We start from the raw sequence: 12,933 nt of genomic DNA on the forward strand, positions 1-12,933 counted from the left end.
CAGAGCCCAGAAGAAGGCCACCCTAAGTGGCCAGCCTCTCCCACCACTGCCTTCCGGATATTGCCTGCAACTTCCTGGCATGACGTTTCTGCTGCATGGCCCAATTGCGGCCCAGTAGAACTCCACTGAGCAAGACCGACTGTAAATGGACAACATACTATGGTCCTTCACCACCCAGAGGAGAGTCTATATGGCTGGTCGAAGCCAGAAGGACAACTGGGGCCGGCTTAATGAAGCCTTTTCGTAAAATATCAGATTTGCAGAATCAGACTGTTTACACCCAAAAAAGGCTTTTGATTATGGGTGAAACCCATGTTGTGATAGGGTAACTCATTACTGAATCGCAATTTGAGTAATACTGATTCAGTATTTGGGAGGGGTATGTTAAGGGCATGTCTTCTAGGTAGTGAATCATATTGGTATGCATTAAGGTGTTGTGAACGAAGTCCAGTCACAAATAATAATAGTTTACCTATTACTGAAAGGTAGTGGTAAGGGATTCACAAACAGGAAAGTGTCCCAAAGGAAGAGCTGCATCTGCACTAGTAACTATGACACTGGGCCCTAGATTATCAATGAAGGGGGAGAAGGCAGAGTGCTTGAGGGGCCACCTTGAAGCATTTTGGACTCACACCAATACAGTGGGTATCAGAGACATCCTTGTGATTTCTATAGTATTGTGCTTTATTTTAGAATAGAGTATTTACAGTACTATATTTCTAAAAAACAAACACTTAGCTAGTGGCCCTCCAACTGGGGTCTGACACAATGGGAGAAACAAGGTGATAGGCCAAGGCGGACTCTGAAAATTGGCTGCCACTTTAAAAGATGGAGAAAACTAGTGTGCCTTACAAACAGTATTTCAGAAACCCTTCAATCAGTGTCACACGTCATCCAGCACTGATTGCTGCTGTGGATTCTACTGCCTCAGTTCCCAAAAATACTAAATATTGTTATAAAAAATTAGAACAACACTCAATATCTCCTCTTCAATCAAGGAAACATCTTGGTAGGGGTTTGGTGGGTATTCTGTGAAAGAGCATCTCTTTGTATAGGTGAAGGTTTTGTATTTTTTAGTTATGCTTTCAAATGGGTGGGATTTCATGGTTTTAGGGGTGAGGTTGGTGTGCTGTTGTGGGTGGGATTCTTGTTAATTTTAGGGAAGGTATGGAAATGTTTTATACTGGGATTATAGGATTGTTCTTGGGTTTAGGGAGGTTATAGTGGCATTTTCAGTTAAGTAAACATTTAACATTATACTGGCCAATTTGGAATCACGCTATTGCTTGACCTTCTACTATTGGGTTTATTAGACCTTATCAATTAATATTGTCTCCTTTTCCGTATCTGTTTAATGGACAAGATTCTGGTTAAGTTCAAGTGTACACAGATCCTGGTCATAGTCCTATTTAATTTGCTTTAACTTATCCTACTGATCATTAATTGCAGTGAAGTGTAATTTGCAATTTCTTACCTGCGGATATCTATATAGACCTAGAATCCTTGCAAGAGCAATTGACCGCGTGGAGCCAGCATCCCCTATAATGGCAGCTGTTGGCAAACCTCTCTGGCACCGGTAGTTTGGAACTGGCTCCTCTTGTCCTGTGAGAATCCACAAGGCTCCCTTCAGGGCCCGTTGGAGGATTGTACAGGAGTCATAGATCTGGAATCCAAGTGTTATGTTGGGCAAAATGGTTGGGTTGTTGTTTATTTCTTCAATGGCAAACACCATAGCTTGGATGCACTGGTAATTTTGAAAACCAAACCTTGAATAAAAAAAAAATATTTTAGAAACATTTTGCCATGAACAAAATACAAGCAATGGGATAACATTCTCTGGCTTCACTGGTGTTGCCCTTGTTTTTATTACAATGAATATATAAGGCTAAATTGATCTATTGAGGGCTCTGTGGAAGCACCTGTTTCCTGGAATTGCTGGATCGAAACATGAAAGTTCTGGAAATAAATTTTTTAAAGCAGCATAAACTGCACAGAAACAATGATCTGCAGCTTTTTTCTACATAGATGCATCTCATTACATTTGGTAAGACTGGAATTCTGTATGGTCCAGTCAATTACTTTTGTTTTATGCATGTTATCAGAGAATAATATTGTGGTTGTTGATTTCAGGGAATGAGATTTAATAGTCCACTTTTACAATCATGAAGACTATTTTGCTAGAATGCTAGATTTTTCCCGCCATGGGATTTTTATAGTCACTTTTTAATTTTTATTTAATTATTTTCTTGTATTTCTAATTGTGGGCCATGAGCTTGTGACACGTGCCATTGCATCGCTTTTGAGTGTAATATTTGGATACCTACAGAACCTGCTCCATAAAGCTACCTACACTGCATCAGGGAATTTACAGTGCGTCTCTTTTCTATTCATATGCTGTACACTATATTTATTAGGCCTGGAATGAAAATATAATTTTGCTCATGGAGTTGCTGGAATTTGGGAACCCTGCATTGCATATGTCATATGGAGCTCTCCCTAAATTCCTCCTTCCGGCAATTGGTAGAATGAATTCCATTAGCATGCAAAATACTTTTTTTAGCTTGCGCTGGTGTGTGCAAGGATATTTGCCAACTGCTAGAGAGGGTGCCCAAGATTTACCAATCACTAGTGTGGCTCTCGGTCACAACTGAGCCACCCAGCACCATTTTTGGGACACGGGCAAGTGGGAGAGGGTGCATCTGCTTCTTGAGCAAATTCTCTACTCAAGAAACAGCTACATCTACTCAAAAAGACATTTTCAAGTGAATATTCTACTCCAGGAGACCATTTTCTGTTGTGTGGAAAAAGCTTTCTTTAACCCTTTGTTTAAAAAAGAAGGAAGATCCCCAGATACTCCAACTTTCTCTCACTGCCCAGCAGGCTCACCCTCACACCAAATGTCTAACTTTACAACTCTACTAATAGTATCTTACCTTTGGGTACACCAAAATGTAGTACAGTTAGACCTTTGGTCCAGAGTTTACTTTTCTGAATGCCAAAAAGTAGTAAACTTACACAAAAGTGTAAGATTACATTTGTGAATCAGGCCCTTTGTCTTCAATACCTGTTGCATGTATACAATTGGATTTTAAGGATGTTTTTTGTTTGATAGAGGGCACACACCAGTATTTATTTTTACTTTTATTTTATTTTTAAATTTGATGGTGGTTGTAGTGGGTGGCCTAGTATTTCAGTAGTTTTTTGCATTTCATTTCTTATCATGTGTAATGTGAAAAGGTTGCACAGTTCAGTACATTTTGACAATGTTTGTTAAATTTGCTCTATTAATTTATTTTACTACGTGCCTTAGTATGCCCCCTAGGTCATCCAGCCAGTACTGGTCATTGGGTTTTCTTTTTTTGTATTATTTCATGTTTTTTTGGCAAAAAAAGTATATTTTGATGGGGTACTATTTGATGCCTTGGGAGGACGTATGCTCTTTTAGACGTTTTATAGCTCACTTAATTTTTGTTTTTGGCATTGATGATTTAATGGTAATGCTTTCTTCACTGTCACCAAACCTCCTTTGTATGGCCAGTGTGTGTGTGTGTATGCCATAGGCTACCATTTGTCTTTGTTCTCCGTGCAATGTGGTCGGGGGCTCTTGTGTGTAGTCAGTGTCTGTAGACCTGCATGTGTTCTTTGCTGACTATGCTTCCTTGTTTGTTGTTTGACGTTGTGGGTGGAGACATTTTGTGTAGTAAGCCAGTGTGCTTTTGCCACAGTCCTGCATTTGTTCCCTGTTGTCCATGCCTCCTTGATTGTTGTTGTTGTTTGGCTATGTGGCCGGCAGCCATTTTATGAACCCAGCCAGTGTGCTTTTTTCCAATAGGCCTGGATGTGTTCTTTGTGGTCCATGTCTCTTTGCATGTTGTTTGACCATGTGGCTGGTGGCCATTTTGGGGGGCCAGCCAGTGCTTTTTGAACATAGGCTTGCATGTGTTCTTTGTTGTCCATGTCTCTTTGCTTGTTGTTATTGTTTGGCCATGTTTCCATTTTGTGTAGCCAGCCAGTGTGCTTTTGCCATAGACCTGCATGTGTTCTTTCTTGTCCATGCCCATGCTTCCTTGCGTGTAGTTTATTTTACCATGAGGCCATTGGCCATTTTGTGTAGCCAGCTAGTGTGCTTTTGGCATAAGCCTGCATGTGTTCTTTGCTTTGTCCATGCCTCTTAGCTTGCTGTTGCCAGTTTACCATGTGACCAGCAGCCATTTTGTGCAGCATCCAGTGTGTAAACTCTTTTTCCAAAGCAATTTTCTAGGGAGATTGATAAGCAAATACTTTGCCTTTTGGTTTTCTTCATTATTTTAGTTTTCCCTTTTATAGGTTTAATATGCTTGAGGGTCATTTTAATATATGATTATAAGAAAAGTGTTTAATGTTATATGCATTTTTTCCATTTTTTCCCTGCACCTTCTTGTCTCCCAATGGGTTTCTCATAGTTCCCTGGTACAGCAGCAATTGTTTCTATATTTATTTATGTTTTTACCTTTTTTTAAGATTTTTTTAATTTTTTAAAATTGTATTTTGTTTTATTTTTTTCCTCCAATCAATGCCTGCCATTGGTGCCTGCCACACACCAGCATTGTTTTTTTAAGGATTGTCATTGCTCACTTTCTCATTGACCCCACTGCCTGCCATAGGGTCACACCAGCATTATTTGTAAGGATTATTCAATTTACCCTAAACCGCCTCCCTGCAATAGGAATACAGCAGCATTCATTTTTTAAGGATTATTACATTTTCCCTAGACCCAGCTGACCTGCTATATGCCCATATCAGCATTTATTTTTTATGGACTATTCTATTTTCCCCTGCAGCTCCCTGCCTGCCACCGGTGTCTCTCCTTAGATGCACATAAAGCAAACAGTTACATCTGTATATTGGTATCTTACTTGAAATATTATGTTATGGTGATATGGTTTGACATATTATTGTTAATTATCTATGATAATAAGTAACCCCACTAAATTATGTTGTCTGCACTATGAATAATTCAAACTGCAAAAATGCCACATTCACTAAATGTCTTCCTTGCTAGTTTGCTTTTAGTTGCACATAGACATTATTCACAATACTGTCAGATAGAAGGCTGGGAAAAAGTGACGTGACCACAACACATGAGTACTTCTCTCTTTCGCTTGTGAAGCTAAGTGCATCAACAGAAAGTGCTGCCAATGAAGTGGCTAGTGTGAAGTAGCAGATTGCCACCACTGGCTTGCCACCCTCCACCATTTTCAAGACAGTTTGTGTGCCTATCGCATCATCCTCGGGGCTTCAAGTTCGAAGCAGAAATCCTGCATCAATGATGCAAAAACCAAATCTGAGCCCAAGCCCTTGTCTCTCAGTGAGGCAGCCACTGCAATCATGGTGAAGAGCAGTGATTCTGAATTGGGTTTGACTCTGCTACAAACTAGTATCCAATCTTTGCAGGAAATTGAGCTAAGTGGACAACAGGAGCTGCAGCAAGCAAGAGTAGATCTTCCTGAAATAGAAGAAGAACAGGAGATTGAGCCTCCTGCTGTACCTATTCTTTAACCATTGACTTCCCCATCTTCAGCATGAAAAAGAAACGGTCCGCCGCCATCTTCTCCAAGACTCAATCTGATGATCGGGACATGAATTGCAACCCGGTGAGTTAGAGACCTACCACAAGAGACAAGGTAAAAGGAAAGTTCCTGAAAGCCTTACCATTAGGGAAGGGGATGAGGAGGATGAGCCAGTCATTGTCATGGAAAGTGGCTCAGAGGACACCGACTTTACCCCTACTATTCAATATGCTCCGAGGGATGTGGTACTGGTACCATCATCACTGCCAGCTTCCATATTTCTAGGGCTCCCGCTGAGGCCTACATCCATCATTAACCCAGTAGAAGTATACACTGCAGGGAGGCAATTGTCAACACATCCACCGGCCTCCAGCTCTTCGGGCATTGGCATTGGCACCAGTGCCCACTAAAAACGTTCTCCTCCCAGTTTGGGACTTCTTTACTATTAGCTAGCAGGTGGACAACATTGCAATATGCTCCATTTGTCAAGCAAGTGTTTGTTGAGGTAAACCGGGTTCACAATATGATACTGAAGGCCAAACAATCCACATGAAAATAATGCGCAATCTGGAAGGAGAAGGTCCTTAACAACATTGCTGCAGGTGGTGATGAGAGAGGGTAATCAGCTCTGATCACGGTGGGTGGTGATGAGAAAGAAAAGGCGACAACTTTACACAAAGCCGACCTAACCGCAGCAGTGTGCCACCTGCATCAGCAACCTTGAAATGGCTCAAGACTCAAGGGGAGATACCACTGCATACAGTGAGTGCCACAAGATGCACATTGGGTCTACCATGTCCTGGTTCTCTCAGGATGTCACATGCATCAGTGGCATCAGAAAAGAATAACATCAAGGCTACTATTAGGGGCATGGTTAGGCAGGAGAGGCCCTACGAACGCAACCATGAACAGCAAGCTTGTGCAATGGGAAGCTGGCTAAAATGTTAGAGGATGACCTCATCCATGTTTCTTTTGTGGAAGGAGTGGGATTTTTAGCATATGTGGAAGACATCTGTCCAAAATGGAAGGTTCCCAGCCAGGGTTGCTGTTCCAGGACTCCATCATAAAGTGCTTCAATTCGTTAGATAAGCTTTGCAGCAGTGTGCTGTTCACACTATCCATCTGATGACAGACATGTGGAACAATTGTCAAGCAACCGATTACATGTGTATCCCTGCACACTGAATCTCTTTTGTGGGGGTAAGGCAACAGCTATCTACAGGTCTTAGTGCTGAAGAAACTTTTAAGGGAGTTTCTGTGGCATGCAACAATAGAGAAAGCGCATGAAGCTACAATCATCTTGAAAGGATTTAACAGCAAGGTGTTTCAGTGACCCAGAGGTCTCAGGTTTGGATTTTTGCCACAGACAATGGCAGTAATATACTTATGGCCTACACAGATGGTGGCTATTTCAGGGTGCTGTGTTTGGTGGATTGCATCAACCTGATTGTGCAGGACTTTCTATAAAAAAGGCATAGTTATCAACATACTAACCTCCTGCTAATGAATCTGCACTTATTTCAGCTATGCTTTTAGAGCCCAGAAGCAGTTGAGAATCAATCAGCATACTACTAGAGTACCAGCTAAAGCTGCTATACAACAGGTGCCAACACGTTGGCACTCCACCTATTGCATGTTGCAACGCCTGTTTGAGCAATTTAAACAAATCAATGACAAAGCTATTCAAAGAGTAGGGGAGTGGGAAAAGCATGACCATGAAGGTGACCAAATGGGGCCTAGTCAAATGCCTGACACAGATGCTACTTCTTTTTGTGGTTAGTCAGCACGGAAGACAGTAAGATGAATCAAGTTTTTTTTTTTTTTGTCCTCATAAATGCCACTAGAAATTGTCAACTCTAGATGGGCTTTTCTCCAGGCCACTAACACGGGCTAATTGTTCCCGCCCTGGATCCCGTGGATAGCCAACGCAGATCACCCAGAGGTAGGTCGTTTCCTTATCCCACTCCCATTCATGATGTATCGTGCCTCTTTGGGAGGACAGGACCACTAAATCTCTGGCATAATCATTGGACGTTTTGTATACTTGATTCATCTCATCTTATCTCAGTAAGATGAATCAAGTTATCCCTTTGTTGATTCTGCTACATGACCAGTTACAAAATGTGTTGCAAAGGTTCGCAGGTGTGAACATCAAAGCGCATGCCTTTTTTGAGAGCTTAATCCTTTGCTTGATTTTTAACACCAGGCTGCAAAGAGACTTTGTGTTGCTTAAAGAGTACATCTCACTCAATATTTGATCAACAATACAAATAAATACGAGCACTTTCATTCCTTTTTCAGAAAAGGATGTTACACTATACAAGATGTGGATTGTTGATCAAGCAAGAGACCTGGAAGAAACAAGGCTGGAAATTAGAGTCCCAGGCAGGGACCTTTGTGTGAAGCCTTCAAATGACAGACAGGACAGTGCAGTTCTCTCAGAGCATCCGACACCAGCAACAAGAACACCTGCAACAATAGCAACCAAATATTCAGACCCAACCTCTGCAATTGCTTGGTTTCAATCTGCAGGGCTTAGGTCAAGTGCAGAGGTGAAGACAACATTTTGAGCAAGTGGCAGCACAAATGACCATTCGGAGGATATGTCAGTACTGTCTGGATGACCCAAAAGAGGTCTACGTGGACCAAAATCCATTGGTCTATTGGTATGGGAAGATACACCAATGGCCACAGCTCAAAAGGGTGGCAATGAAGCATCTGGATTGTCTAGTATCCAGTGTATCTGCTGAAAATGTGTTCAGTGCAGTTGGCACGGTTGCCACAGTGAGAAAGATCAGTCTCTTGCCTCAAAACATGGAGAGGCTGATCATGATTAAAATGAACCAACACTTCATACCACACAATTACATTGTCCCTGTAACACCGCAGGAGGAGGAGGAGGAAGGGGGTGATTGGTCTGACTCAAGTGTTCTAGCTGACCAACTTCTGGGTGAACCACTTGAGTAGTCTCTACTTCCCTGACTGAGTAGTCAACCATACACATTTCAAAATATCAAAAATGGATATTGCTAGAGGTACATTATATGTTTTGTTTTTGTCTGACTTATGCAGCTCCTGCACATGTATGGATGGATTGAAGTTAGACCAGTGTGCAGTGAATTGCCTCCCCATTCCCTTCAAGGACATTGGAAACAATGCCTGTCTCCATCCTATACCTATTCTTCACCAAAACCCGAACCCTCTTTTCAAAGGCTGTGTGATATATATTGAGGATTACTTATGAATTTAAGCCATAATGAATCATGCACTTGGTGTGGTGGATGTGGTGAAAGCACACCAACTCAGTTTCAGAACTTCCATCACATGACCAATAGCCCACACATTCATCTCATACGCACCCACGCATAAAAGAGATTCATAATTTACAAATGCGTAAATGCATATCCTTGTCCTGAGTCTGCTTATGCTGACTCATTGAATTCATACGTTTAGTTTTAATTGTTTAAAGAAGTTACTATTGTTAGCTTTTGTTATAATGTCAGTTCTTTGTGTCATGGTGGTAGTCTGGTCTCAGTCTTTGATAGGTTATGATACAAATAAATAACCTACTAACTCGGTGTTTTCTTTCAATCTAGTTCTCTGCAATTAATCCTACAGTTGGAGCTCACCTAGAAGGGAGTGAGACCTCCATCATGATGTCTTCCCTGTTAGCACACTAGCCTGCTCCAATCACTACAGTTAAGTAGGCCCTTAGGGAAACTCTGCAATACGTTTTTAGACGTTTGAGTGAGGTAGCAGCAATCGCTTAATTTATTCACGCAGTAGAACTATGGAGTGAAGCGAACTTGTTTAGTTATTAACTAACTTCTACTGAAAGTTATACATTATTAAATAGGTTGTTGTAGGAAATATAGGCATAGTTCTACCCCCCTACTGGTCAATGTAGTTACAGAATGTAGTAGGACAATGGTATATCTATATGGCATTTTCTTTGGGAAAAACATTAGGTTTTTTGTAAAACCCTTACCTGCCAGGGACACCCCTTAGTGGCATGCCTCATCATAGCTTCCTTCAAGTTACGCTGTGGAACGGGGCATGCCGCGACCAAACAAATAAGCGAGAGCACTGATGAGGCACTCTGAGAAGCAGAAATGAGGGGGAATTCCTGTACAATAAAAACCCACTACCCCTTACTTCTACACAATACCTAAGATCCACAAACCACTGGTCAATACACCATAAAGTCCAAAAGTTTCAGGTATTGGTTCGATTATAGAACCCCTCTCAAAATTTGCGGATGCTGTTCGGTGACCCATAATTAAAGAATTTTGGTACTCAGTCTGATGATGTATTAAGATAGGCAGTGGCATAACTGGCATCCTTATCCAGTCCTGCCCTTATTTGTTCTAAGATAATTTTTTTTAAGAGAACAGATTGTACTCCCAAAATATTTCAATCCACATTCACATTCAATGACATATACCACATATTAAGATTCATATGTCATTCTTTGTTTGACAGCTTTTTTTGATTGTTTTAATCAGTAATTCCCTACAAAAATGTCTTCTCACCAATGTATCTCTTAGAGATGAATGTCACTGTGATTGTTTTCCTAATCTATCACTAATTCCTAGATTATGAAGTATCAGGTTCCATAATTGGTTAAATATCTTTCAAATTTCCTGACTTTCTTTACTGTCTGTTAGGATGGGTCTAATGTCATCAATATCTGTAGTTTTCAAGAGCTACTAGTTCTTTGTAATGAAACTTTGCATCAGTGCGTTTGTTTGACTGTTTCTAGAGGTGAGACTCAAACCCCCTGTAACCCCCAAAAAAACAATGTGCCATCCCTCCTGGCCATGACTGAGTGGCAATTATTTGATAAGGGCATGAGCCTACCTTTTTAAAAACAGTTGACCACATAGTTGCAGCTCGTCGGTGGACCCACTGCACTGCTTTGGCCCCTCAGGGGTGGGGCGAAGGGTTCTTCCCTGCCCTCCATATGTTTTGTTTAGCTTTTTTATGATATGGCTGCTGCAACATAATTTTTGATGTTGTGGTAGCCGAACAGATTTTATCTCTAGGTCTGTTTGGTCTGTGGATCCTCTTAATCGCTATATGCATACATTGTAAACATTAATACCTTAAAAACTACAGACCAGATTTAAACCAAATCAGAGCATGCTTGCTGAGCAAAGATATAGCTTTCCACCGAATTTGATGTAATTACTTACACCCAATTGGTTTCTGTATCACTGTTCAATTTTCCTATGAGAATTTGCATGGGGAAACCGCGTTTTTGGTGCCCCCCTTTTTCTTGGGTCCCTTTTTGGTGGATCACCCCAAAACATCCCAGAACGGAACTGAGGTGGATGAAATCTTTTAGGTAAAATTTTGTGGAGATTTGTCAAATGAAAATAATCAATTTCCTGTGGTAACGTGGTCCTAACTAAGGACCGGCTCTGGGTAACATATATATTCATACATTTTCACTCAACAAAACAGGTAGGAGCAGTCTTAGTTTCGCTGCCTGCAAGAGCATGGGCAGGGAAAGAAAAGCCTATGTGGTATCTATATCTGGTTGTATTCTTTTCTCTGTGAGGCCATCCTCATCAAATTTGTGATTATCTGAAACCTCATCGCACTTTGTTTGAAGAAGTCATTCTAGTAAAGGAAGGTTCTACTTGCTTAAGATACCAGCTGCCTTCAGTAAATCAGGAGGAAAGAAGAACCATTCTAGCCACCACATCAGCAAGTCACCAACTAGACAAGCATTAGCTCCCCAAAGTGAGAATGATTTTGGAGATATACCACCTTGGTAAGAGACCACAAAAACCACAAGGATCTGCATAGAGTTATGTCACCAGTCCACATAAGTTGGGTGCCATGTGCAAATTTGATGGTAGCTTGGAGTACCATATCAGCAACTAATTCATGGGTGGATTGTGGCAAAAGAATGACCCAACACTTGATGAGGTGTTGTTGATTGCCAAAAAGATTGCACACTCTCTAGCTTGTGTAGATATTATAAAGAAAGAACATGGCCGTGCTTCTCGGGAAAAGGTACACAGTGTAAGCAAATTACAAATGAAACATATAAACACTTCCAATGTGAAGGAGTTCTTTAGATGTGGTGCTTTGAGTCATCTAGCAAATGACAAGGGTTGTCCTGCCTTGTGGGCCAAGTTTGGACTTGCAACAAAGTGGGGCTCTTTGCCAAAAGCTGCAGCTCTCAAAACAAGATTAACCTGTTTGATGCTTCTGTCGGCCAAGGGCCGCCGCAAGCACTGCCTCCGTAGTGCTGCACACGTCCGTTGGCCAATGCAGCCCCGCCCACTCTGCTAAACCGCTTCACCACGGCTGAATTTCCCCCGCGGTTAAGCGGCTAAGACTATGAAGATGAAATAGGTTGTTTTCTGTTTTCTTTCATGCCCTCACTTCCTGTATTACAACTTAGAGAGGTGGGTGCTCTAGTTGTCAGGCCCTTCTAGAACGGCCGGGCTCTCCCACCTCTTACACTATAAATACATATTATGGCGCCATCACGCAGCGGACTGGAAGGCTAGCGCAGATGCCTTCGTGCTATATTGTCCTAATTTTATCCTGATCACAAGTATTTTAGCTTTTTGCTGCTCCTTTTATCTGATTGAATTGTATCCATTTTTTAAACAGTTGTATCTGCCTCATTTGTTTAACTGCTACGCACCTTGCACTTTCCTGCACTTTCCCGCTCTCTCCCCGGTCCACCCAAGGCTCCATGGGGCTGATTGAGTGGAGGCAGAGGAGTCTTTTCTTTCACGTCCTTACTTCCTGTATTACAACTTAGAGAGGTGGGTGCTCTAGTTGTCAGGCCCTTCTAGATCATCCGGGCTCTCCCGCCTCTTACACTATGAATAGGCATTATGGCTCTGTCGCAAAGCAGATGCGCTGCCGGAACGAAGGCGCGCCAAAGGAAGCCCGTCTGCACCTGTCCATGCCTGGACCAGGCCAAGGGCCAGGAACCCTGGTCCAGGTCAATCAGAGGGACAGGGGCAGGCAAGATCATACTCTAGTAAACAATTAATGGCCATCTATAGTGACTGTATTTATCGCAAGCAGGTCTCTCCTCACTTTAATCTGAAGACCACCTTTAATAAAGTCCCAGATTCTGGCCCGACGCAGGGGGTTAAGATTGGAGGCCTATGACAGGGCACTAACAGACCCCATGGACCCGGCACACAATAAGATAATTCCAAAAAAACGCAAGAAGATTTACTCTGCCCTGATCAGCACACGCTCTATCCCTAAACTTAAATATGAGATAGCAGAATGATTAGGTAAATATGACTTGGATCTTCTATTTATTTCGGAAACATGGGCTGACCCTTCAACTGGCCAAGATTTCTGTATCACTACTCCTGAAGTTTTTAGTCAGGACAGAGAC

General features: G+C 41.8%; 1 protein-coding gene across 1 annotated transcript in view; it reads right to left on the bottom strand.

Annotated features, from left to right (window-relative positions):
- Positions 1-1,732, bottom strand: part of LOC147678559 (vomeronasal type-2 receptor 26-like) — a 30,695-nt gene extending 28,963 nt beyond the window's left edge. Inside the window, exon 1 of the mRNA XM_086946599.1 lies at positions 1,475-1,732. Coding sequence (XP_086802725.1) covers positions 1,475-1,732 — 258 coding nt within the window. The remainder of the gene's footprint in view (positions 1-1,474) is intronic.
- Positions 1,733-12,933: the final 11,201 nt, after the last annotated feature.

Source organism: Lissotriton vulgaris, chromosome 12 (assembly GCF_964263255.1).
Source record: "Lissotriton vulgaris chromosome 12, aLisVul1.2, whole genome shotgun sequence".
Classification (NCBI taxonomy): Eukaryota; Metazoa; Chordata; class Amphibia; order Caudata; family Salamandridae; genus Lissotriton; species Lissotriton vulgaris.